Source organism: Staurois parvus, unplaced genomic scaffold (genome assembly GCF_062004578.1).
Source record: "Staurois parvus isolate SC_StPar_1 unplaced genomic scaffold, SC_StPar_1.0 ptg003359l, whole genome shotgun sequence".
NCBI classification, from domain to species: Eukaryota; Metazoa; Chordata; class Amphibia; order Anura; family Ranidae; genus Staurois; species Staurois parvus.
The window spans coordinates 15087-43082 of NW_028321155.1; the positions used below are offsets into that span (position 1 = coordinate 15087).

The following is a 27996-nucleotide window of genomic DNA, read 5'->3' on the forward strand; positions in this document are numbered from 1 at the left end:
GATGGCGGCAAAGCAGCGAAGAGTGAGAAGATGGAAGTGGGGGATGAACTGGTGAATATTAACGGTACTCCCTTATATGGATCACGTCAAGAAGCTTTAATCCTGATCAAAGGCTCCTACAAAATTCTCAAGATGATTGTCAGGAGGTAATTGAATTTCATTTTTGGTTTTAAGATCCCCAGTCTGAAGACTTGGAGGGGAGGGGGGGGGGAAGGTTGAAAAAGTTTGTCACTGTCGTCTGTTGTAGGATGTAACAAAGTTAAAACTGCGCTTTTTTTTCTGCTTTGATCAGTGTTGGTTAAAAAAAAGTGGTACTCTAAAAAAAAAAAAAAAAAAAAAAAAAAAAAATATATAAATTTTATTTTCTAATCTTTTATAATTTTACATAGTTACATACATAGTTAATCTGGCTGGAAAAAGACAAAATTCCATCCAGTTCAACCATTAAAAAAGAAAAAAAAAAGTTATTCTATACCCACAGTTGATCCAGAAGAAGGCAAAAATAAAACCCAGCAAAGCACGATCCAATTTGCACCTGCAGGGGAAAAAAATTCCTTCCTTTTGTCCTGTTTAAAATGACGCCAAAGTTATGGCACAAAGTTATTTTCACGTCAAATAAGGATTTTTTTTTTTTTTTTGAATGTAGAGCCTTTTTTAATGAAACTTTATTAAATTAAGTACAAAAAAAAAAACCTTTTTATGTAGGTGAAAATGAAAGCAAAAAAAAAAATCTGCAGGAAAATAATAGTTAAGGAGAGAAGGGGAGGTGATTTGGGGGTGATTGGGGTAAATGAAGGGTTAAATATGAACAAGTTTTATTAGGGCTCAGGCTCAGGAGCGCACTCAAGGACAGCCAAAACAAAGTAGCGTATGTTGTTGCCTGGAGCCACGGGTGCTCCATACAGCCGCCCATAGACAGGAATATTTGCAGGTAGCCGTACGTACTATGTGCTGCTACTTGCGTGACGGGTCTGTGCGCATGCGACCTAAGTTTCCAAGTGCAGCCTACAGCCACCGTTCATGTCTCAGCCGCTGTGCGCCGCACCAGGAATGCCTAGGCACCAACCTACACTAAATTGGTAGTGGTATTCAGCAGGATCGCCTATCTCGGTGTATCGCACTGTACTCCTTTTTTTTTTTTTTTTTTTTTTTTTCTCTTTTTTTTTTTCCTTTTTTATCCTCCCCCCTTCCCCCCCCCCCCCCCTTTTTTTTTCTTTTTTTCCCCCTTTTTTTCCCCCTTTTCTTTTCCTCCTTTTTTTCTTTTTTTTTTTCCTTTTTTATCCCCCTTTTCCCCCACTTTTTTCCCTTTTTTTCCATTTTTTCCCCCTTTTTTATCCCCCTTTCCCCCCTTTTTATCCCCTTTTTTTCCTCCTCCTCCCCCCCCCCCTTTTTTTCCTTTTTCCCCCCCTTTCCCCCCCCTTCCCCCCCCTTTCCCCCCCCCCCTTCCCCCCCCCCCTTTTTTCCCTTTTTTTTTTCCTTTCCCCCTTCTCCCCCCCCCTTTCTTTTTTTTTCCCCTTTTTTGATTACTTTAAATGAACTTTATTCAAATGCCACACACACCCTATTATTTTTAATTGGCTGCCACGTGGTTCAAGGTGTTGGTTTTCCTGGGATGAAAAAAGTATTGCACGGTGTCTGAATCACTGCTGGGAGGGGGAGCAGGATGAACTGAGCTGCTGAGTCACTGCTGGCAGGGGGTGCTGGGGGAACTGAGCTGCTGAGTCACTGCTGGGAGGAGGTGCAGGGGGAACTGAGCTGCTGAGTCATTGCTGGCAGGGGGAACTGAGCTTCTGAGTCACTGCTGGCAGGGGATGCAGGGGGAACTGAGCTGCTGAGTCATTGCTGGCAGGGGGAACTGAGCTGCTGAGTCACTGCTGGGAGGAGGTGCAGGGGGAACTTAGCTGCTGAGTCACTGCTGGAAGGAGGTGCAGGGGGAACTGAGCTGCTGAGTCATTGCTGGCAGGGGGAACTGAGCTGCTGAGTCACTGCTGGCAGGGGGTGCAGGGGGAACTGAGCTGCTGAGTCACTGCTGGGAGGGGGTGCAGGGGGAACTTAGCTGCTGAGTCACTGCTGGAAGGAGGTGCAGGGGGAACTGAGCTGCTGAGTCACTGCTGGGAGGGGGGAACTGAGCTTCTGAGTCACTGCTGGGAGGAGGTGCAGGGGGAACTGAGCTGCTGTGTTTTTTGCTGGGAGGGGGTGAAGGGTGAACTGAGCTGAGTCACTTCTGGGAGGGGGAGCAGGGTAAGCTGAGCTGCTGAATACCCTCTGGGAGGAGGTGCAGGGTGAATGGAGATGCCGAGTCACAGCTGAGAGAAGGGGCAGTGAAGCTGAGCTGTTGGGAGAGAGGGCATTTAAAGCTCATTGCTAAAAAAAATGAATGCAGGCATTGGATCAGCACGACTGCCAGAGAACGAGCATTTTCAGAAATAAAGGTGATGGAAGCGTACATTTAACCCCTTGGTGACCCAGCACAGTACATATACTGCGGCAGGGCAGCCGCTACAGGCACGGTGACATACTGGCACATCACTGCCGGTTTCTGGGTTTCTCGCGGTGATCGTCGACAGATTTCAGCCAATGACCCGCTGATCGGCTGTGTTGATCACAGCCTAGAGCCCTGTGTTGATAAACAACACAGGGCTCTGAACAGAGGGGGACGATCACTTTGTTTCTATTCCAAATTCCCCCCAAAAAAAGCTCTTTTTTACGAAAATGTTTTTTTAAAATAAATTTTGTTTTGGAAAGAGTGTTGCATGACAGCGCAATTACCAGTTAAAGTAGTCCAGTGCTGAATAGCAAACAAAAAATGGCCTGGTCATGAAGGGGGTAAAATCTTCTGGAGCTCAAGTGGTTAGTTGACTCTTAAATCGGGGGGCAGACAGGTCTGAGGTTAGTAGTTTGTGGGGACTAGAGGCCTCCCGTGGTCTTGTGCTTGTCCTTGGCACCCATGGGGTCCTGTAAACGGCTACCTAAGGAAATAAAATAATTGACTTTTAAGAAGCCGGGACTATAAAAAGACCTCCGGGCACTTCCTGCCTGCAATTTCCTCTATCTGGAATGCCATTAACACATGGAATTTATGGGGGGGGGGGGGGGGTGTTAAAGTCAAAACAAGGTCCGGAAGACCCAAAAAAATCTTCAGTAGAACTGCCTGTGGACTGGCTGAGAATGTACAGCAAAAGGCCCCCATGACTGTTATACCTCTGGGGGGTACAGAAGGTGCAAGAGCTTAAAGTGTAAAAGAAAAAAAAACCCCGGACCCTACATTCACTATAGTGGTCTCCCCGGACCCCGCATTCACTATATCTGGTCTCCCCGGACCCTGCATTCACTATATCTGGTCTCCCCGGACCCTGCATTCACTATATCTGGTCTCCCCGGACCCTGCATTCACTATATCTGGTCTCCCCGGACCCTGCATTCACTATATCTGGTCTCCCCGGACCCCGCATTCACTATATCCGCTCTTCCCGGACCCCGCATTCACTATATCCGGTCTCCCCGGACCCTGCATTCACTATATCTGGTCTCCCCGGACCCTGCATTCACTATATCTGGTCTCCCCGGACCCTGCATTCACTATATCTGATCTCCCCGGACCCTGCATTCACTATATCTGGTCTCCCCGGACCCTGCATTCACTATATCCGCTCTCCCCGGACCCCGCATTTACTATATCTGATCTCCCCGGACCCCGCATTCACTATATCCGGTCTCCCCGGACCCTGCATTCACTATATCCGCTTTCCCCGGACCCCGCATTCACTATATCCGCTCTCCCCGGACCCCGCATTCACTATATCCGGTCTCCCCGGACCCTGCATTCACTATATCCGCTTTCCCCGGACCCTGCATTCACTATATCCACTCTCCTCGGACCCCGCATTCACTATATCCGCTCTCCCCGGACCCCGCATTCACTATATCCGCTCTCCCCGGACCCCGCATTCACTATATCCGCTCTCCCCGGACCCCGCATTCACTATATCCGCTCTCCCCGGACCCCGCATTCACTATATCCGGTCTTTCCGGACTCCGCATTCACTATATCCGGTCTTTCCGGACTCCGCATTCACTATATCTGGTCTTTCCGGACCCCGCATTCACTATATCCGGTATCCCTGGACTCCGCATTCACTATATCCGGTCTCCCCGGACTCCGCATTCACTATATCCGGTCTCCCCGGACCCCGCATTCACTATATCCGGTATCCCCGGACTCCGCATTCACTATATCCGCTCTCCTCGGACCCTGCATTCACTATATCCAGTCTCCCCGGACTCCGCATTCACTATATCCAGTCTCCCCGGACTCCGCATTCACTATATCCGCTCTCCCCAGACCCTGCATTCACTATATCCGCTCTCCCCGGACCCCGCATTCACTATATCCGCTCTCCCCAGACTCCGCATTCACTATATCCGCTCTCCCCAGACCCCGCATTCACTATATCTGGTCTCCCCGGACCCCGCATTCACTATATCCGCTCTCCCCGGACCCCGCATTCACTATATCCGCTCTCCCCGGACCCTGCATTCACTATATATGGTCTCCCCGGACCCCGCATTCACTATATCCGCTCTCCCCGGACCCTGCATTCACTATATCCGCTCTCCCCGGACCCTGCATTCACTATATCCGCTTTCCCTGGACCCTGCATTCACTATATCCGCTCTCCCCGGACCCTGCATTCACATACAGCCGATTGCGGAGACCCCAGATCTTTCCATAAAGAGGACTTGTCACGGCCCATGCCGTCGTTCATCCCTTGTGATAGCAATAAAGTTAATAAAAATAAATAAAATAAAGATACAGTGTAAAAAAAAAAAAATAGTTTTGGTTAAAATAATAAAAGAAGAAAAAAATTGAAGGGCCCCCGTGCTTCTGCGCAACTCAAGTCCCGCCCACACATGTAAACGGTGATCGCACCACACATGTGAGGTATCGTTGTGAACGTCGGAGCGAGATCGAAAATTCCGGCACCAGATTTCCTTTGTAACTCTACACCAGTAACCTGGAAAAAAATTTAAAGCATCGCCTATGGAGATTTTTAAGCGCCGTCGTTTGGCGCCATTTCACAGGCATACGCAGTTTTAAAGCGTGACATGTTTGGTATCTATTTGCTCGGCATAATCATCATCTTTTTTTACATTTTACCAAAACATTAGTTATTATATTATGTTTGTGGGCAATAAAAAATTTTTCTTTTTTTTACATTTTTATAGATATAATTTTTGGGGGTTCTGAATAATTTTCTAGCAAAAAAAATTAGATTTTTCCATGTATGTAAGAAGCGTGGGAACTGGTGAGTGGTTAAGGGCTTGCAGTCTTTTTTTTTTTTTGGTGCAGGTTGTTGGTTTAATGTTTTAAGAATCGGTGACCTCGTCCAATCTGTGTGTATGGTAACTGATGTTCCACGCGATGATTTATAGCACATTGTACGTGGCACAGCCAGATGTGGTATTCTGGGGGCTTTTACAATGGCAGTCAGGGAAAAGTGAGACATTTGGTGGGTGGTCAGAGCTCAGTTGCCTGGTACAGTGGCAACCAGTGAAAAAGTGTGCTGTTGCTGTATAGGTCGTAGACCATGGTGTCAGTGGTGATCATTGTAGTGCCCCTGGTGTCAGTTGTGGTCAGTGTAGTGCCTCTGCTATTAGTGGTGGCCATTGTAGTGCCCTCGGTTTCAGTCGTGATCACTTTAGTGTCCCTGTTGTCAGTGATAAGTGTAGTGGACCTGGTGTCAGCCGTGGTCACTGTAGTGCCCTTGGTGTCAGCCGTGGTCACTGTAGTGCCCTTGGTGTCAGCCGTGGTCACTGTAGTGCCCTTGGTGTCAGCCGTGGGTACTGTAGTGCCCTTGGTGTGAGTCGCGATCACTGTAGTGCCCTTGGTGTCAGCCGAGGGTACTGTAGTGCCCTTGGTGTCAGCCGTGGGTACTGTAGTGCCCTTGGTGTCAGCCGTGGGTACTGTAGTGCCCTTGGTATCAGCCGTGGTCACTGTGGTGCCCCCGGTGCCGTGATGATCAATGTAGTGCCTCTGGTATTAGTGGTGGTCACTTTAGTGTCCCTGGTGTCAGTCGTAGTCAGTGTAGTGCCCCTGGTGTCAGTTGTGGTCACTGTAGTGCCCTTGGTGTCAGCCGTGGTCACTGTGGTGCCCCCGGTGTCAGCGGTGGTCAGTGTAGTGACACTGGTGTCAGTTGTAGTCAGTGTAGTGCCCCCGGGTGTCAGTGGTGGTTAGTGATGTGACCCTGGTGTCAGGGTGGTCAGTGTAGTGCCCCTGGTGTCAGTTGTAGTCAGTGTAGTGACCCTGGTGTCAGTGGTGGTCATTGTAGTACCCTTTGTTGTCACCGGCTACTCTACCTGCTGGTCGCCCAGTGCCGGGTCTTCCAGCGGTGACACCACTCCATCCTCAGTGATGATCAGTGGTGTCAGTGATGATCAGTGTAGTGCCTCTGGTATTAGTGGTGGCCATTGTAGTGCCCTTGGTTTCAGTCTTGGTCACTTTAGTGTCCCTGGTGTCAGTGGTCAGTGTCGTGCCCCTGGTCTCAGTTGTAGTCAGTGTAGTGCCCCTGGTGTCGGTTGTAGTCAGTGTAGTGCCCCTGGTGTCAGTTGTAGTCAGTGTAGTGCCCCTGGTGTCAGTTGTAGTCAGTGTAGTGCCCCTGGTGTCAGTTGTGGTCACTGTAGTGCCCTTGGTGTCAGCCGTGGTCACTGTGGTGCCCCCGGTGTCAGCGGTGGTCAGTGTAGTGCCCCTGGTGTCAGTTGTAGTCAGTGTAGTGACCCTGGTGTCAGTTGTAGTCAGTGTAGTGACCCTGGTGTCAGGGGTGGTCAGTGTAGTGCCCCTGGTGTCAGTTGTAGTCAGTGTAGTGACCCTGGTGTCAGTGGTGGTCATTGTAGTGACCCTGGTGTCAGTTGTAGTCAGTGTAGTGACCCTGGTGTCAGTTGTAGTCAGTGTAGTGACCCTGGTGTCAGTGGTGGTTAGTGTAGTGCCCCTGGTTTCAGTGGTGGTTAGTGTCGTGACCCTGGTGTCAGTTGTAGTCCATGTAGTGCCCCTGGTGTCAGTTGTAGTCAGTGTGGTGACCCTGGTGTCAGTGGTGGTCAGTGTGGTGACCCTGGTGTCAGTGGTGGTCAGTGGTGGTGACCCTGGTGTCAGTGGTGGTGACCCTGGTGTCAGTAGTGGTCAGTGTAGTGCCCCTGGTGTCAGTTGTAGTCAGTGTAGTGCCCCTGGTGTCAGTTGTAGTCAGTAATGTGACCCTGGTGTCAGTGGTGGTCAGTGTGGTGACCCTGGTGTCAGTGGTGGTGACCCTGGTGTCAGTAGTGGTCAGTGTAGTGCCCCTGGTGTCAGTTGTAGTCAGTGTAGTGCCCCTGGTGTCAGTTGTAGTCAGTAATGTGACCCTGGTGTCAGTTGTAGTCAGTGTGGTAACCCTGGTGTCAGCGGTGGTCATTGTAGTACCCTTTGTTGTCACCGGCTACTCTACCTGCTGGTCGCCCAGCGCCGGGTCTTCCAGCGGTGACACCACTCCATCCTCAGAACTATGCAGGCGGTGTCAGGTGGAGATGTCTCATTGACATTTTCCCACCAACAACTCCTGGAACCTGGGGAGCTGGGCCGGCCCCGACCTCCTTTCAGATACTTCACGAGTCAGATCTCTGTACCGACACTCCCAGCTTGCTCCGTGTTCAGCTGGGAATGGCGGACGTCCCGCCCACCTTCTCATCTCCAAAATATCAACTAAAAATTCCTATGAGGGGGAGGAGCTCATCATCCTGCTGCTGCTCCTTCACTGTCCAATCACTGGTGGGGGGCGGGGAGGTGACCTAGTTTATCAGCAGACCATAAAAGTCAGGTCACCAGGCCGGCTGTGCTGTGCGGCGGGGCTGTGTAAATCTCAGAACTGGATGGACAGAACTACAGATTTTTCAGATCTTGACTTCTTTTTAAAAAAAAATCCCCCAAATAGAAAACCCCCAAAAAGTGCGGAATCCTGGAGGTGTCAGAGTGCGTTACATTGTTCCCCAGGTTCTTCTCTCCTCCCAGCTCGCCCCATATAAATAAACATTGTATTGTGTGTAGCCCCCCCACACTTCCTGCCAGCCGGGATAATTGGCCGCAGAGGAGGGGGGGGGACAGAGGAATTCGCTGCCTCAAAATAATATACATGGAGAGGGGAAATAAACACAATGAATGGCTCACGCTCCTCGGCCGGCACGGAAATCCCCCAGGAGGGCACAGATGGGGTTAGCTGGGTACAGTGACACCACCTGACAGGTTGGGGGAGCCGGTGTCACCGCAGACTCTGGAGGTCAGTAGGAGATCGGTGAGCCTATAGGACGTCCTGGAATGCCGCCGGGGGTCCTACATCTGGAAATGAGGAGCCCACAGCACATTCAGGTAAAGAAGCAGAATTTCTGGCTTTCTGAAATCGCTAGAAGCTCTCCGTCTGATTGGCCCGGATGATTGTTCCACAATTCCATGTTCAGTTTCTGCGCCTTTACTTTAATATCGTTCATAATCATTAAAAAATATAGAGAGAGAGAGGGGGGGGGGAGAGGAGAGAGAGGGGGGGGGAGGAGAGGAGAGAGGGGGGGGGGGGGAGAGAGAGAGAGAGAGGGGGGGAGAGAAATTTTTTTGTATTTTTGTTTTTATTACTGTTCATTATTTTTTTTGTAACGCACTGCACAAATTTGGCGCTCTGCAGTATAACTCCTGTATAATAATAAGATTTCTATTTTTTTTATAATATATGATGTGCAAACCGTCGGTGCTGTATAAATCCTGTATGATAATAATAATAATAATTTTGTTTATTTTTTAATTATCTGTTTGTTCTTGCTTTTTTCTTTATACTTTAATATATGACTGGCAAACTGTTGGCGCTATATAAATCCTGTATAATAATAATAGTTTTGTTTATATTTTAATTATCTATTCTTGTATGTTTTTCTTCTTTTATTTTTTATTTATACTTTATTATAATATATAGTTTATTTTTTTAATTGTTTGTTGGTTTTTTCTTTTTTTGTATTAATTTTTATGTATTGACGGATTTGATTTTTATTTATTTGTACTTTATTATAATATATAGTCTTGTTTTTCTTTTTCTTCTTTTTTATCTGCTGTTGCGTATTTTATGTATGTATGTGTGTGTATGTATGTATGTGTATATATATATATATATATATATATATATATATATATATAAACATTGTGTATATATATATATAAAAAATTGTGTATATATGTGTGTATATATATATATATATATATATATATATATATATATATATATATATAGATAGATAGATAGATAGATAGATATGTGTGTGTGTGTATATATATATATATATATATATTTAAAAAAAATTATATATATATATAAATATATAATAAAAAAAATATATAATAAAAAAAAATATATATTTATATAATAAAAAAAAAATATATATATATTTATATAATATAAATAATTAAAAAGAATAAAAATAAACAAATCTGAACAGTATAATAGAGTATAAATAATAAGAAAAAAGAAGGAATAAACGAAACCACCAGAAAACAATAATTAAAAAAATACAAACCTATATAGTCTAATAAAGTATGAATAAATAACAAAGAAGAAAATAATAAAAATAAATACATTTTTATATATATATATATATATATATATATATATATATGTGTGTGTGTGTGTGTATTTATTTTAATTATTTTCTACTTTGTTATTTATTCATACTTTATTAGACTTTATAGGATTGTATTTTTTTAATCATTGTTTTCTGGTGGTTTCGTTTTTATTCTTTTTTTTTAATTATTATTTATACTCTATTATACTATTCAGATTTGTTTTGTTTTTATTCTTTTTAATTATTTATAATTTTATATATATATATATATATATATATATATATATATATATATATATATATATATTTTTATATATATATATATATATATATTCTCCTTTCTTTTATTATTTATTTATACTACATTATAATATATAGTTTTGTTGTCATTTTTTTTGTATTACTTTTTTTTTTCTTTATTATTTTCTTATTTTTATTCTTCTTTCTTTTATTGTTTTTTTATACTATAATATATAGTTTTTTGGTAATATTTTTTATGTATTATCTGGTTGTTCTTTTTTTTTTATTCTTTTTTTATTATTTTTATTCTTTATCATGATAAATAATTTTATTTATTTTTTTAATTATCTTTTTTTTTTTTAGTTTTTTTTTCCTTTATTTGAATCCTGTATTATTTGTACGTGTATGTTCTTGTATAGTAGAGTTATGGATGAGGGATCTGTCAGTAGCGCAGTTCTATGTGATAAAAGTGGAGGTAGCATGACATCTGTGTTTTCTCTCCGGGGTACACACGTGTGCAGTAATAATCAGGTGACACGTCTATTTATTCCCTCCCATAGAGATCTCCATACACAACGCCTTCATCTGCTTCTCTCTCCAGAAGGCCGGCACCATCTTTGTTCAGGCATCCTCCGGGGTCACCATCTACTTGCTGGGCTGACGGTTCAGCAGCACCTTGTTTTAGTTGGACCGGGCCGGGACATGGTACCGACACCTTCGCAGGGACAGGCCCTGGCTGGGTGTTTGCCCCCCCCCCCTGTTATGCTGCGCCTCTTTGGGACTTCTGGGCAGGAGGGATTCACTGTGACAGGCAGTGCAGTTTGTTGCTGCAGGGGGATATATTGTTGTGGCTGGTGGGGGTTATGGTTGCGGCTGGGGGGGTTATGGTTGCGGCTGGGGGGGTTATGGTTGCGGCTGGGGGGGTTATGGTTGCGGCTGGGGGGGGGGGTGTTATGCTTGCGGCCGGGGGGAGGTGTTATGGTTGCTGCCGGGGGAGAGGTGTTATGGTTGCGGCTGGGGGGGTTGTTATGGTTACGGCTGGGGGGTTGTTATGGTTACGGCCGGGGGGGGGTGTTATGGTTACGGCCGGGAGGGGTGTTATGGTTGCGGCCGGGGGGGTTGTTATGGTTGCGGCCGGGGGGGTTGTTATGGTTGCGGCCGGGGGGGTTGTTATGGTTACGGCCGGGGGGGTTGTTATGGTTACGGCCGGGGGGTTGTTATGGTTGCGGCCGGGGGGTTGTTATGGTTGCGGCCGGGGGAGGTGTTATGGTTGCGGCCGGGGGGGAGGTGTTATGGTTGCGGCGGGGGGGGGGGGGTTATAGTTGCGGCCGGGGGGGAGGTGTTATGGTTGCGGCCGGGGGGGGGGGTTATGGTTGCGGCCGGGGGGTGGAGGTGTTATGGTTGCGGCCGGGGGGGGGTTATGGTTGCGGCCGGGGGGTGGAGGTGTTATGGTTGCGGTCGGGGGGTGGAGGTGTTATGGTTGCGGTCGGGGTGGAGGTGTTATGGTTGCGGCCGGGGGGGGGGGTTATGGTTGCGGTCGGGGGGTGGAGGTGTTATGGTTATGGCCGGGGGGGTTGTTATGGTTACGGCCGGGGGGGTTGTTATGGTTGCGGTCGGGGGGGGGGGTGTTATGGTTGCGGCCGGGGGGGGGGTTTATGGTTGCGGCCAAGGGGGGGTGTTATGGTTGATTGCAGATGGAACTATTGCTGCTGCTGGGGAAATATATTCTCAGGAGGTGGGTAGGAGGCAGTGAGGAGGCTGACCCGGCTCCAGCTTTGTGAGCGTCAACTATTTTCAGTTTCAGTTTTCTAGACAACTGCTTAGAAGAACCCATGGTGCTGATTGTTGAGGCAAGGTCAGATGAGTCTGGGCATTTAAAACCTTTGAGATTGACATCACCTGGTCTTCCCAGACGATGATTGAGAACAATCCATGACACTGGCAGGTCCCAGCTTGGCAAAGGGGGCAGTGCATGCTATAAATTCTGCAGGGTGCCCAAACTTTTGCAGACGCCATTTTTTTTGTTTTCTGTTATTTTGAAAGTGTAAATGATGGAAATAAAATCTAACTTTTGTTGACATATTATAAGAATGTCTAATCTGTAATTTGATGCCTTTTGGAGATTTTTCCATCTATCCTTGGCTTCTTTATGCACATTAATACATATTTTTAGCTGGGGTGCCCAAACTTTCCATCCCCACTGTATGTATATATACTGTGTGTTGTGACGTCAGGAATGACTTTCTACCGGCATGAAGAGTTCCTGAAAAAGTTTCCCATTTCCTCGGGGACAACCGGGTTCACACCGATGCAGTGCGGCAGATCCATGTGATTCACACAGGAACCGCACCACACGCCTGTACAGATCCATGTGATTCACACAGGAACCGCACCACACGCCTGTACAGATCCATGTGATTCGCACAGGAACCGCACCGCACAGCTGTACAGATCACGTGATTCACACAGGAACCGCACGCCTGTACAGATCACAAGGGATTCGCACGGGAACCACACACCTGTACAGATCGCACATGATTCGCGCAGGAACCGCACTGCACGCCTGTACAGGTCACATGCAATTCGCGTGTGATTTGTGTGCGGTGCGATCGGAGCCACGGCATCCACACCAGGAAGATGCAGGACCCTAGAATTGGATCGCAGTGGTATTCAGACATGCGATCTGATTGTGTGTTTTTGCAAACCGTTTTCAGGGTGTTGTTAACATTCACACCCACATCGGTTCGCATGAATGGGGTGCGATTTGTGATGCGGTGCGGAAGTCGCACAGAACCCGCTGCAAATTGCACACCGCATCAGCGTGATCTCAGGCGAACTTTTCCATGATTGGGGCTCATTCACACCACATGCACCGGATTGCACACAACACCTAGACAAGGTCATTTGGCTGAAGAGCCCATTCACACTTTGATGTCCAGAGTCGCATGACAAGTCGCACCCCATGTTTCCCAATGAGTACCATTCATATCTGTGCGGCTTCTAGTTCCTGCACTACTTTGGTCCGACCGTCATGCGACTCGAGGGCCATAGACTTCAATGTAGACTTCCAAAGTCGCACCTGAATGATATACATGTGACTTTCTACAGCACAAAAAAAACACCCTTGGTCAAAGCTGAAGTCGCACTCATTCAAAGCCACATCAAATTGCACTGTAAAGTCAATGAAAATCGCACGACGCAAGTCGCACTCATCCAAAGACGCATCAAGTCACACTGTAAAGTCACAATGAAAATCGCACGACTTTGAAGTCAAACTGTAAAGTCACAATGAAAATCGCACGACGCAAGTCGCACTAATCCAAAGCCACATCAAGTCGCACTGTACAGTTCGACTTCAAAATCGTGCGATTTTCATTGTGACTTTACAGTGCAACTTGATGCGGCTTTGGATTAGTGCGACTTGCGTCGTGCGATTTTCATTGTGACTTTACAGTTCGACTAAAAAATCGTGCGATTTTCATTGTGACTTTAAAATCACAATGAAAATCGCACGACGCAAGTCGCACTCATCCAAAGCCGCACTCATCCAAAGCCGCATCAAGTCGCACTGTAAAGTCACAATGAAAATTGCACGATTTTGAAGTCGCACTCATCCAAAGCCGCATCAAGTCGCTCTGTAAAGTCAATGAAAATCGCGTGACTTTACAGTGCGGCTTTGGATGAGTGCGACTTCAAAATTGTGCGATTTTCATTGTGACTTTACAGTTCAACTAAAAAATCGTGCGATTTTCATTGTGACTTTAAAGTCACAATGAAAATCGCACGACTTTACAGTGCGGCTTTGGATGAGTGCAACTTGCGTCGTGCGATTTTCATTGTGACTTTACAGTTCGACTTCAAAATCGCACAACGCGAGTCGCACTCATCCAAAGCCGCATCAAGTCGCACTGTAAAGTCACAATGAAAATCGCATGATTTTGAAGTTGCACTCATCCAAAGCCGCATCAAGTCGCTCTGTAAACTCAATGAAAATCGCGTGACTTTACAGTGCGATTTTCATTGTGACTTTACAGTGCGATTTGATGCAGCTTTGGATGAGTGCGACTTGCATCATGCGATTTTTATTGTGACTTTACAGTGCGACTTCAAATTCGTGTGATTTTCATTGTGACTTGACAGTGTGGCTTTGGATGAGTGTGACTTCAAAGTCACAATGAAAATCTCATAAATTTGAAGTCGCACTGTAAAGTCACAATAAAAATCGCACGATGCAAGTCGCACTCATCCAAAGCCGCATGAAATCGCACTGTAAAGTCAATGAAAATCGCACGATTTTGAAGTCGCACTCATCCAAAGCCGCATCAAGTCGCTCTGTAAAGTCTTTCCTCCTTTTATTTCCTATCGCAGCATTTTGCGGCACGTCGCACCTCGCTGTAGTCAACGACGTGACATATCAATAAAGTTGAAAAGTAAACCGCGTGGGGCGTCGTCTCCGACCCTTTGCAGCGCTCGCTAAAAATCCGCGACTGTTTGACCTTCAATGCCGGTTCGCACTATAGAATCGCAGTCCAGATGTTTTTGATGCGTTCCGCTGCGTTTTGTTATGTGTTCCGATTAATTTTTCTCCCTTTGTCTTCCATTTAAATAGGGAAATGTGCGGTTTGCTGCGTTCCGGTGCATTTGTGATGCGTTTTACTGCGTTTCGGTACAGTTCAGTGCAGAAAATATGCCGCCTGTTCTACTTTTTTTTTTTTTTTCTGCATCCTGAACGCACTGTAACTGCGAGCGCTGATGTGAGTGATGACACCGACTTTCTGTGTGTTTTGAATGCAGGAAAAAAGCAACTGAAACGCGTGTAGAGTGAACCGGCCCGAGGCCGTGTTTGTAAGGCCAGGGTCACGCCAGTACGGTGCATTTTTCGCGTGTCACGTGTAGGGAAGCTCATTCGTTTCAAGGGAGTTCCTGAACCTTTTTGTAAAATTGCACCTCGTTGAAGCGCATGGTAGGGTGGCACCGTGGGGGTTGGGTGTGCGTTCGCTGATGTGTTGGGTTCCATTCAGAATGAAGGACACCCTCCATGCAGCTGCTAAAGAGCAATGCGCTCTGTGCTTGTTGGGAAAGAGCGCGCTTTTGCGCATGTACCTGACCTGGGCAGATGTGACCGGAGGATGAGTCAGAGGTAGAAGCGGTGCAGGTTGGGGTACAAGCTGGCATGCATTGTGCCTACATATTATACGGCATCGTAGGTTTATTTTTATTTTTTTTATTTTTTTGTTTTTTGTTTTTTTAGGTAATTTTTTAGTCTTATGGTTTTTGTTTTTATAGTTTTTTTTTTTTTTTGTTTTTTGTTTTTAAGTTTTAGTTTTGTAGGGTTTTTTGTTTTTTTTTTTTACATGTTTTTTGTTTTTAGTTTTTTTTTTTTTTTGCTTTTTTTAGTTGTTTTGGGTTTTTGTTAGTTTTTTTAACTATATAAATTTAAAATAAAAACAAACTCTATGCACAACAGTACGCTGCAACACACTACCGCACATTGTAGCTGCACCCTCACCGTGCGTCTGACCTCGGCGTAATTAGCAGCCCGTCACCTCCAGCATGCAACCTTTTTTGTTTGTTTTTTTTGTTTTTTTAGTTTAGTTTTTTTTGTTTTAGTTTTCTTGTTTTTGTTTTCTTTTTTAGTTTTTTTTTTTTACTTTATTTCAATTAAAAATAAAAACAAACTCTATGCACAACAGTACGTTGCAACACACTACCGCACGTTGTAGCTGCACCCTCACCATGCGTCTGACCTCGGCATAATTAACAGCCCGTCACCTCCAGCATACAACCTTTTTTGTTTTTTTAGTTTTGTTTTTTTTTGTTTTAGTTTTCTTTTTTTTGTTTTCTTTTTTAGTTTTTTTTTTACTTTATTTCAATTAAAAATAAAAACAAACTCTATGCACAACAGTACGTTGCAACACACTACCGCACGTTGTAGCTGCACCCTCAACGTGCGTCTGACCTCGGTGTAATTAGCCTGTCACCTCCAGAATACAACCTTTTTTGTTTTTTTTTTGTTTTTTTTTTAGTTTTTTTTTTAGTTTTTTTTTTTTAACGTTTCAATTCTATGCACAACTGCACGTTGCAACACACTACCACACGTTGTAGCTGCACCCTCACCATGCATCTGACCTCGGCATAATTAGCAGCCCGTCACCTCCAGCATACAACCTTTTTTGTTTTTTGTTTTAGTTTTGTTTTTTTTTGTTTTCTTGTTTTTGTTTTCTTTTTTGTTTTTTTTTTTACTTTATTTCAATTAAAAATAAAAACAAACTCTATGCACAACAGTACGTTGCAACACACTACCGCACGTTGTAGCTGCGCCCTCACCGTGCGTCTGACCTCGGCGTAATTAGCAGCCCGTCACCTCCAGCATACAACCTTTTTGTTTTTTTAGTTTTTGGGGGGTTTTTTTCCTTTTTGTTTTCTTTTAGTTTTTTGGGGGTTTTTTTTTTTAGTTTGTTGGGGGTTTTTTGTTTTTGTTTTTTTTTTTTTTTTTTTTTTTTTTTTTACCTTCTATTTCAATTTAAAATAAAAACAAACTATGGAAAACATCACCTTGCAACACACTACCGCGCGTTCCTCACCGTGCGTATGACCTCGGCGTAATTAGCAGCCCGTCACCTCCAGCATACAACGTTTTTGTTTTTTTAGTTTTTGGGGTTTTTTTTGTTTTAGTTTTTTTGCTTTTTGTTTTGGTTTTTTTTAGTTTTTTGGGGGTTTTTTTGGGGGGGGGTTTTTTGTTTTTTTGCGGTTCTTTTTTAGTTTTTTGGAGTTTTTGTTTTGTTTTGGTTTTTTTAGTTTTTTTTTTTTGGGGGGTTTTTTGTTTGTTTTTTTAACTTTATTTCAATTTAAAATAAAAACAAACTATGCACAACATCACGTTGCAACCCACTAGCGCACGTTCCTCACCGTGCGTCTGACCTCGGCGTAATTAGCAGCCCGTCACCTCCAGCGTACAACCTGCGTCTCGCTCAGCCTCTGTCTGTCCTTATCTTGGCTTCTCCTTTTGTTTCCTCTGCCTTTCCTGAAAGGTTGAGGAATGTCGGGGAGGGGTTCGCTCGCAGCGGTCGCAGTGCGTTCGGGGGACCCACCTTTTCTCCGAGGTCACATCTTCAGCATCCCTCTTTGTGCGGCCCGGCGCGCTCCTCGCTCTTCCTCTCTTCCCTCCCCGAAATCACTGGAAAAAATCCTCTCATTTTCCTCTTGTAAAAATTCTTGGGTTCCGTTCAGCCGCAGATGTCGCTCCGGCTCTTCACGGCGGCTGACGGCGAATTCCACGTCTGGTTGGGGATCGCTCGCCTCCCGGAGGGGGTCTGGTGGCTGCTGATCTGTCGCTGCGCGCTGGGTGAGTGGAGGAGCGCCTCTGTATCTGTAACCTTCGCCTTGCCGGGTCCAGCACCTGCTCCAGAGTGACCGTATATCCCATGACCATTTGTAACACGGACTGCGTGTGTGCCTTCACCTGGATTCATAGAACACGGCACATCTCTGATTGGATGTTTCCGAAGAAGACTCTGCTGTTTGCTTTTGTGGCTTTTTTTTTAATAATTACAATTATTGTATAATGAAGAGCAGATCCCATCCATTGCCCATCAACTGCTCACCTAAGCATGCCGCCGCTTATCCATGCAGATGCTGTTCCTTTAGACGTGTAGACTTTACCTGTTGATTTTTTTTTTTTTTTTTTTTTTTTTTTTTTTTATAGCTGGCTTTTGTTTTATTCTTCATATTTAAGAAGAACTCTGTTTCTGCTTGAGCTTTCTTGACCTTGATTTTTCTATCAATTGTTTGCCTGTTGCCTCTACGAAAATGCTGTTCCTTTTGATGTGTTGACTTTACCTGTTGATTTTTAATTTTTTACATTTTTTTTTTTTTTTTTTAATAGCTGGCTTTTGTTTTATTCTTCATATTTAAGAAGAATTCCATTTGAGCTTTTTTGACCCTCTATCCTGATACTATTTGCCTGTTACCTCCAAGTAGATGCTGTTCCTTTTGACGTGTTGACTTTACCTGTTGATTTTTTTTTAAATGTATTTATTTTTTTTTATAGCTGGATTTTTTTTTTTCTTTATTTTTAAGAAGAATTCTGTTTCTGTTTGTGCTTTTTTGACCCTCTATCTTGATACTATTGTTTGCCTGTTGCCTCTGAGAAAATGCTGTTCCTATTGACGTGTTGACTTTACCTGTTGATTTTTATTTATTTATTTTTTTTATAGCTGGCTTTTGTTTTATTGTGCATATTTAAGAATTATGTTTCTGCTTGAGCTTTCTTGACCTTACATCCCACCACTTGTCATTTTGCTATCCAATTGTTTGCCTGTTGCCTCTGAGAAAATGCTGTTCCTTTTGACATGTAGACTTTACCTGTTGATTTTTAATTTTTTTTTTTTTAAATAGCTAGCTTTTGTTTTATTTTTCATATTTAAGAAGAATTCTGTTTGAGCTTTTTTGACCCTCTATCCTGCTACTATTGTTTGCCTGTTGCCTCTGAGAAAATGCTGTTCCTTTTGATGTCTTGACTTTACCTGTTGATTTTTAATTTTTTTTTTTAATAGCTGGCTTTTGTTTTATTCTTTATATTTAAGAAGAATTCTGTTTGAGCTTTTTTGATCCTCTAACCTGATACTATTGTTTGCCTGTTGCCTACAAGCAAATGCTGTTCCTTTTGACGTCTTGACTTTACCTGTTTATTTATTTATTTATTTATTTTTTTATAGCTGGCTTTTGTTTTATCCTGCATATTTAAGAAGAATTCTGTTTCTGCTTGAGCTTTCTTGACCTTACATTCCACCACTTGTCATTTTTCTATCCAGTTGTTTGCCTGTTGCCTCTAAGAAAATGCTGTCCCTTTTGACGTGTAGACTTTACCTGTTTTTTTTTTTTTTTTTTTTCAAATCTGATTATCTGATCTGACTGGACTTTTGCTTGTAGAATTTTAAGTGCAAGTTGACGTCGGGCGTAATATCAGCTCTTTGCACCGCTGACCTGTTTGTTCATTGATATTTACTAGGAGGAATGTTTCGGTTGTGCGACCCCACTCATGGCACCTTGCCAAGCTGTCCGAAGTCCATCCCGATGTAGCAAGTATGCAGTATCCCACAGATGCCTTCAGCTTGTCCTGGCATTCTGGATGTGAAACTAGGTGGGTATGTGTTTGATGGGGACTTTGCAGATAAATATATTTGACTAATCTAATGAGTTCTAAAACAAAAAAAAACTTGAGTTCCTCCACACCAAAAACTAGTCAAATCATGTCTTTATGGAGCTGGCCACCATTTATTACACTAGTTTTTGGTGTGGAGGAACTCGAGTGACATCAGGACCTCACCTCAACCCTACTGAGCATTTTTTGGGATCAGGTCTTCTCATCCAACATCAGTACCTGTCCTAACAAATGTTCCCTTGGCAAAATGGGCACAAATTCTCACAAACACCCTCAAAAATCTGGTGGAAAGCCTTCCCAGAAGAGTGGTGGCCGTAAAGTGGGGCAACTCCATGTTAATAGCCATGGTTTGAAATGGGATATCTAGTAAGTCCAAATGGGCGTGATGGCAGTTGTTCACAAATGCCAGTTCCATAAAGACATGGTTTGACCAGTTTGGTGTGGAGGAACTGGAGTGGCCTTTAGAGCCCCGACCTCAACCCCGCTGGAATTCTTTAGGAGGAATTGGGACACAAATTGCAAGCCAAGTCTTCCCATACAACATCAGTACCTGACTTTAATCAATGGTGGCCAGCTCCATAAAAACATGGTTTGACCAGTTTGGCGTGGAGGAACTCGAGTGGCCTTTAGAGCCCCGACCTCAACCCTGCTGGACATCTTTAGGAGGAATTGTGACACAAATTGCAAGCCAAGTCTTCTCATACAGCATCAGTACCTGACTTTAATAAATGGTGGCCAACTCCATAAAGACATGATTTGACCAGTTTGGCGTGGAGGAACTGGAGTGGCCTTTAGAGCCCCGACCTCAACCCTGCTGGACGTCTTTAGGAGAAATTGGGACACAAATTGCAAGCCAAGTCTTCTCATACAGCATCAGTACCTGACTTTAATAAATGGTGGCCAGCTCTATAAAGACATGGTTTGACCAGTTTTTGGTGTGGAGGAACTCGAGTGACATCAGGACCTGACCTCAACCCTACTGAGCATTTTTTGGGATCAGGTCTTCTCATCCAACATCAGTACCTGACCTAACAAATGTTCCCTTGGCAAAATGGGCACAAATTCTCACAAACGCCCTTCAAAATCTGGTAGAAAGCCTTCCCAGAAGAGTGGTGGCCGTAAAGTGGGGCAACTCCATGTTAATAGCCATGGTTTGAAATGGGATATCTAGTAAGTCCAAATGGGCGTGATGGCAGGTGTCCACAAATGCCAGTTCCATAAAGACATGGTTTGACCAGTTTGGCGTGGAGGAACTGGAGTGGCCTTTAGAGCCCCGACCTCAACCCTGCTGGACGTCTTTAGGAGGAATTGGGACACAAATTGCAAGCCAAGTCTTCTCATACAGTATCAGTACCTGACTTTAATAAATGGTGACCAGCTCCATAAAGACATGATTTGACTAGTTTTTGGTGTGGAGGAACTCGAGTGACATCAGGACCTGACCTCAACCCTACTGAGCATTTTTTGGGATCAGGTCTTCTCATCCAACATCAGTACCTGACCTAACAAATGTTCCCTTGGCAAAATGGGCACAAATTCTCACAAACACCCTCCAAAATCTGGTGGAAAGCCTTCCCAGAAGAGTGGTGGCCGTAAAGTGGGGCAACTCCTTGTTAATAGCCATGGTTTGAAATGGGATATCTAGTAAGTCCAAATGGGCGTGATGGCAGGTATCCACAAATGTTTGGCTATGTAGGGTATCTATGGAGACTGTGCCGAAGAATGATTCTTTCCTTTTCAATTTATTAAAAATTCTCCTGTTTTTTTTGCACGTTGGCTAACGAATGTTATGGTTTATAAAGCCACCTAATGTTGTTTTCTCTTGCTTGCAGTGAACTTCCTATGCAGTGGAACCCTTTGTCGAGACACTGCAGCACAGACAAGAGCAGCTCCATTGGTAGCATGGAAAGTCTTGACCAGCCAGGACAAAATTATTATGAAGGAACACTTTCCCCTATTGACCCAGGAATGTACCAGAATAAAAGAGACTCTGCATATAGCTCATTTTCAGCAAGCTCCAACACTTCTGATTATACTGTGTCTGCTAGAACGGAAGAGTCTTCTCCAATTAACTGTGTGCTCAGGTCAACTAAGCAGGAAGATGGTCGATATCTCCAGACAGGACAAAGTGCTGTTGACCCTCAGGATGATGTGCCTAGCCAGAGATTAGGCGAGCATCCTCAAGCGCCTTCCTCATTCTGTTACGATTCCAACCATTTGGATATCATAAAATCACCACCACAACCACCTGTGCGAAGAGATAGCTTACGGGCCTCTAAAAATCAGTTGTGCAACAGTGAGAAAAGGAGAGCCTCCGCTCCCGGGGAAACCTTTTATATACCTGGAAAGTGGTCCAAAGACTTCCACCAACTGAACTCTAGCTGTGGCCAGTGTGCCAAAGATTTCTGTACTCTTCATCAAAAAGAGAACTTGTCTTCAGATCAGTATTACATGTTGAGCTCACAGGCCGATGGCGCTCTGCAAAACCAGCCTCCTGCTGGTGACACGGGGGGAAAAAATAATTGCACTGAACCAAGAAAGAGATGCTCTGCCAATGATGGGGACGTTAAAAGTAACGAGGTTGTTGCCTCTTACACGGTTCAAAAAATCAGGGAGACGTTGCTTAAAAATTCATCTTGTGACCTTCACAAGCCTGAACATAATCGTTCTTCTCAAAGAGAAGGCTCCAGCGTGCAGACTGTTTTTAGGAATGATGCAAACATAGCTCCATCAAACTACTGTTACGACGCGGACCATTGCAATGGAGAAGATGAAATGGATAAAAAGTGCAATCGTAGTAATTTTGAAGGCGTTCAGGCTGCTGCAAATCAAAACACAGAAATCAATAACTGTGACCTAAAAGCACACCATGGACGTTCGTTTGATAGGTCAGATGGTGACCCAAAAGGAGCTCCAACTTTCCAACCGAGTGATTCAACAGGAGGACCAAGATCACCCTGCCTTACCAAGCCAGTTCTGGAATCCGAGAGTAGGCAAGAAGAAAATGCAGTTCCAACCAAAAAATCTGGCCCGTCACGTCATCGCTCAGCACAGATGCGAAGAAGAAGCGACCGATTTGCCACCAACTTGAGAAATGAGATACAGAATCGAAAGGCTCAACTGCAAAAGAGCAAGGGCTCTTCGATTCTTCTTTGTGGCGAGCCTGTTGAAGAAAGAGAAGAGCCAGTTGACTCTCAGCCTCGACCAGCTCCTCCACCTCCACCACCTAAAAACAAAGCACGTTTACTGGAAATCAAAAAAGCCAATGCTGAACTATTCAGTCATTCTGATGGTTCAAGTCAAGAAAGACCTGAAAGTCATGAGCTCGAAAAAAATAAAGCCTATAACTGTGTGAGGGAAGGTATAAATACCCCAACAAAGGAAACGGTTCCCGAGGATGAAGAAGTGTGTGTTGCCTTCAGAAATAAAGCCTCCAATGACTGGTGGAAGAGTAGCTCCTCATGTGCTCCTCACCAAGAGTCAACAATCTATGAGGAAAGTTATGTAGGCAATCAAAAGGCGATTGAACATTCGTTTGATCACTCCAGTAGAACTATACAGCAGCCGTCAAATATGTCTCTCAAATCTGACACCGATGAGTGGAGGACAACTCCATCTAGTAAGCCTACCAGCCCAGATGTATGGGAAAGAGAAAAGGGAAATCTCATTGATGGTTCAAAATGCAACGAAGAACCCAGGGATTCACCGAACCAAGAGACAAATAATTTTAATAAATTATGGAGGACAAACTCGAGTCAGAATATATCTCACAACGAACCACCAGATGAAGCTTTTACAAAAACCAGTCTGGATGATGCAAACTATTTTAAGAATCACAACTCTTTTGGTACTCGTGCTAATGCAAACAGTACACATCTTGGTAAAGACCATCACGGTGGAGAGAGGTGTGCTGGTGACCAGAGAAAGGTGAATCGTGTAGAGGATGTAGGTCAAGAGCAGAAGGCTCGTGAACTAAGGCTTCGCGAGTTGGAAAAAACAGATGTTAAATCGTGCAAGACCTCTCATCAACCTTCTGGTTTTGAAGATCAGGTATCACACCATAAACCTCACGGCGGCAGATGGACATTGTCTCCAGATCGCAAACCTCAGCCTCATTCTCATTTCGTGAAAGGCAGCCCTCCAGAAGTCGTTGACATGAATGTGGAAGAGGTGGTTCCCCCCATCACTCGCGTGACGGAGACCAGTGTCCTCATGCCGTTTGCGGATCGAAGGAGGTTTTTCGAAGATAGTAGCAAGGGCCCTCCACCGCCCCACATCTCCATGCACATGAAAGCAAATAAAAATAACTTTTGCTCAAGTCTTTCTGACTATTCTTACCCTCAGACTGTGGCTCCAGATGTAAGAAGGCATTCTGTGGATCATACGTGTCATTCTTTATCTCCTGGTAGACAAGAGAGCAGTTTGTCATGTTCCGAGTACTGTATGAATCATGCAATGGAACCACCGCTATGTTGCAATCCAAATGGTCATTTAGCAGACTACCTGCATTCTGTGTCCTGCGGATATCGATCGTGCATGTTCTGCTCCAATGACGTGTGTCCGGCTTTGCTTAAAAGAAATATATCGATGACCCATCACAGTTGTCACTGCCAACACCACCATCACCACCATCATCAGTGGACAAGATGTAATGAATGTTTGTGTCCTACCCAACACCCCTCCTTGGAGGAATCCACAACCATGCACAGTGACCCATGGCACCTAAGGCAATCCATGCTACAGGTGAGAAATTTGCTATGATGTGGGCAACTATTGTTAGGAAAACGTTTTAAGTGCATGTCCAGCCAGAAACTTTTTTTTTTTTTTACGTTGGCTATGGTGGAAGGAGCAGAAACCCTGTTGGGTTCTTACCACCTTCTGGGGCTCTCGTAAAGACATTTCCCTTTGCTTAAAGCTGAATACTAGCTAAACCGCTAAATGCACAGATCAAATACATATAAGGGGTCTGTGTTATCTGCCAAAGGACTTGTATTTCGGTCCATCTAGTCCTGAGCTCACCTAGACAGTGAGTCCTGACTGGCAACCTGATCACACAGTGGGGAAAATAATTATTTGATCCCCTGCAGATTTTGTAAGGTTGCCTGCTTCGAAAAGAAATGAAGGGTCTATAATTTTGATCATAGGTGTCTTTTAAATGAGACCGAATATCAACCAAAACTTCAAAAACACACGATGCAAATGTTATAAATGGAGTTGCAGTTCAGTGAGTAAAATAAGTATTTGATCCCCAAGCAAAACATGACTTGGAACTTGGTGGAGAAACTCTTGTTGGCAAGCACAGAGGTAAGAGGTTTCTTGTAGTTGGTTTCCAGGTTTGCCCAGATCTCAGGACGGATTTTGGATCTCCTCTAAATATTTAAGGTTTCTTGGCCGTCACTTGGCAACTCAAAGTTTCAGCTCCCTCCTATAAATTTTCTATAGGATTAAGGTCTGAAGACTGGCTAGGCCCTCCATGACCTTAAGGTTTCTTCTTGAGCCACTCCTTTTTTGCCTTGGTAGTATGTTTTGGGTCATTGTCATGCTGGAAGACCCATCCATGACCCATCTTTAGTGTGGGAAGAAGGTTCTCATCCAAGATTTTACAATACATTGTCCCATCTATTGGCCCCCTCAATGCGGCAAGGTCAGCCTGTACCTTTAGCAGAGAAACAGCCCCAAAGCATAATGTTTCCACCTCCGCGCTTGACTGTAGGGATGGTGTTCTTGGGGTCATAATCCGCATTTTTTTTCCTCCAAACACGGCGAGTTGAGTTAATGCCAAAGAGCTCAATTTTGGTCTCATTTGACCACAGCACTTTCTCCCAATCCTTCTTTGAATCATTTAGATGTTCATTGGCAAACTTCAGACGGGCCTGTACATGTGCATTCTTGGGGTGGGGAACCTTGCTGGTGCTGCAGGATTTCAATCCATGGCGGTGTATTGTGTTACCAATGGTTTGTTTGGTGACTGTGGTCCCAACTGCCTTGAGATCATTCACAAGCTCCTCCCGTGTAGTTCTGGGCTGATCCCTCAGTTTCCTCTTGATCCTCCTTTCCCCATGAGGCAAAATCCTGCATGGAGCTCCAGACCGAGGGCGATCGATGGTTACTTTGTATTTCTTCCATTCACGAATAATCGCTCCAACAGTTGTCTCCTTCTCACCAAGCTTCTTGCTGATGGTCTTGTAGCCCATTCCAGCCTTGTGTAGGTCTACAATCTTGTCCCTGATGTCCTTTGACAGCTCTTTGGTCTTGCCCATGGTGGTGAGGTTTGAATAGAAGAGAGATTCTATGGACAGGTGTCTTTTGTACAAATAACGAGTTGTCGTTAGGAGCACCACCTTAACACCCTCCCGCCCGGCCTATAGCAGATTGATGGCTGGGCGGGACACTCGCCCTTGTAACAGCTGTCAAAAGCAGCTGTGCACGCAGCCGCGTGATCTGCCACCGGCTGTGTTTATGAGACACAGCCAATGACATACCACTACATCGGCCCGTTACCAGTGCTATGTGACCGCTGTGACCAATCACAGCAGATAACATGTCGATTGTATACAATGGATGGCTTCCTATCATGCCATTCATTGTATACAATTGTATTGTTAGCTGTGATTGATCAAAGCAGTCACATGGTACAGATAGGGCCATTCACAGCCCATCTGTATCATGTGATCAGCTTTGCCCAATCACAGCTAATCACAACAAAAGACTGAATGAATCAGTTTCATTCAGTAACAATTATTGCAAATATCAATGATATACATTGGTATTCGCAATCATAATGTGTAAAAAAAAAAAATTGTGGTCACTTGCCCAGAGTAGTTAAATGTTACTATGGTAACATTGTATTGCTTTGGTCACAGTGTGGTGAAAAAAAAAAAAAATAGTAAAAAAAAGAAAAAATTATGTAATAAAAAAAAAAAAATAGAAAAATTTGAAGAAAAAAAAATTAAAATTGAATTGTAATTTTTTTTTACATACTGTCACCAGTGTCCCTGATCACCCCCACACCAGTTATATAATCATGCTGTACTGGTGACAATATGTAAAAAAAAAAAATCTTTTGTTACAATTTGTTTTAAAAAGTAGAAACATTTTTTTTACTACTTTTTAAAAAAAATTGTAACAAAAGATTACAGCCTCCAAAAAACTCACTGAATACCTTGGATTGTCTATTTTCCAAAAATGGGTAATTTGGGGGGTATTTGTACTATGCTGGCATTTTCGAGAAATAAGATTGGCCGTCAGTACTTTGATCAATGGTCAGACATATATATATATTAATATTATATATATATATATATATATATATATATATATATATATATATATATATATATATAAATTATATATATATATATATATATATATATATATATATATATATATATAAATTATATATATATATATATATATATATATATAAATAATATATATAAATAATATATATATATATAAATAATATATATATATATATATATATATATCCTGGTTTGTGGTCTCTATAACGTTCCTACAGATTAAATAATGTACACCAATTTGGGGTATTTTCACCAAAGAAATGTAGCAGAATATATTTTGACCGAAATTTATGAAGAAATTTTATTTTGCAAATCACCGAGTTTTTTTTATTTTTTTGCTAAACAAAAAAAAAACTTTAAAAAAAACAAATTCTTAATTTTTGTAATAAAATTTTGCAAATAAATTTTATAACAAAAATTAAGAAAAATTGTTTTTTTTTAAAAAAAGTTTCAGGTTTTTTTTTTTTTTGGTTTAGCAAAAAAATAAAAAAACTCGGTGATTAAATACCACCAAAAGTAAGCTCTATTTGTGTGAAAAAAAAATGATAAATTTGTTTTATGGGTACAGTGTTGCATGACCGCTCGATTGTCATTCAAAGTGTGACAACACTGAAAGCTGAAAATTGGCCTGGACAGGAAGGGGGGTGAAAGTGCCCGGTATGGAAGGGGTTAAATTGACAGTTCTGATCTGTGTACCACATGAGCGCATAGCCGGTTTGTGGGAGCCAGAATCGTTGTTGGTTGGTAGGGGATCAAATACTTATTTTACTCACTGAACTGCAACTCAACTTCTAACATTTGTATCTCTTGTTTTTTCTGGATTTTTGGGTATTACTCTGTCTCTATCATTTAAAAGAGACCTATGATAAAAAATGATACACCCTTCATTTCTTTGTAAACATACAAAATCTGCAGGGGATCAAATAATTATTTTCCCCCACTGTACAGGTTGTCCCTCCGCTAACCTGCAACGGGACAGTGAACATCAAGAAGCTTATATCTGTCCTCTGCTCTCTTCTCCTATCAGCATGGCTTTTGTTTGCACATGAGCACTAGTTTTTTTAGTCCAGCAAGTTTTTGGTTGGACATATGCAGGCCATAGATGGGTCTGAAAATAAAATCGGCCGATTTTCGGATCGTTAGTGGGTTAATTGTTCGGCTGTTTTTCGCAGATTTTTTTTGGCAGATTTTTTTTATCGATTAAGTTGGAAAAAGATCGGCCGATTTTGCCGATTGCCCAATTTTCGTGGCAATTATGGGCAAATCGGCCGATCTTTTTACCGATAAAAAAAAATCTGCGCATGAGCAGTGACCCGCAAGATGCTAGACAAAAAGAAGAAGAAGAAGAAGAGGATGAAGAAGAAGAAGAGGATGAAGAAGAGGATGAAGAAGAAGAAGAGGATGAAGAAGAAGAGGAGGATGAAGAAGAAGAAGAGGATGAAGAAGAAGAAGAGGATGAAGAAGAAGAAGAGGATGAAGAAGAAGAAGAGGATGAAGAAGAAGAAGAGGATGAAGAGGAAGAGGAGGATGAAGAGGAAGAGGAGGATGAAGAGGAAGAGGAGGATGAAGAGGAAGATGAAGAAGAAGAGGAGGATGATGATGAAGAGGAGGAAGATGAAGAAGAGGATGAAGAAGAGGAAGAAGAAGGAAGAGGAGGATGAAGAAGATGAAGAA

The 27996-nt window shown here is 43.5% G+C and overlaps 1 protein-coding gene across 1 annotated transcript; it reads left to right on the forward strand.

Annotated features, from left to right (window-relative positions):
- Nucleotides 1-27996, forward strand: LOC149428283 (protein Shroom4-like). Its single transcript, XM_089667547.1, has 4 exons — nt 1-146; nt 18869-19000; nt 20854-23764; nt 27606-27996. The coding sequence occupies exons 1-4, from the start codon at nt 31-33 to the stop codon at nt 27981-27983; spliced, it is 3537 nt and encodes a 1178-aa protein (XP_089523673.1). The 5' UTR covers nt 1-30; the 3' UTR covers nt 27984-27996.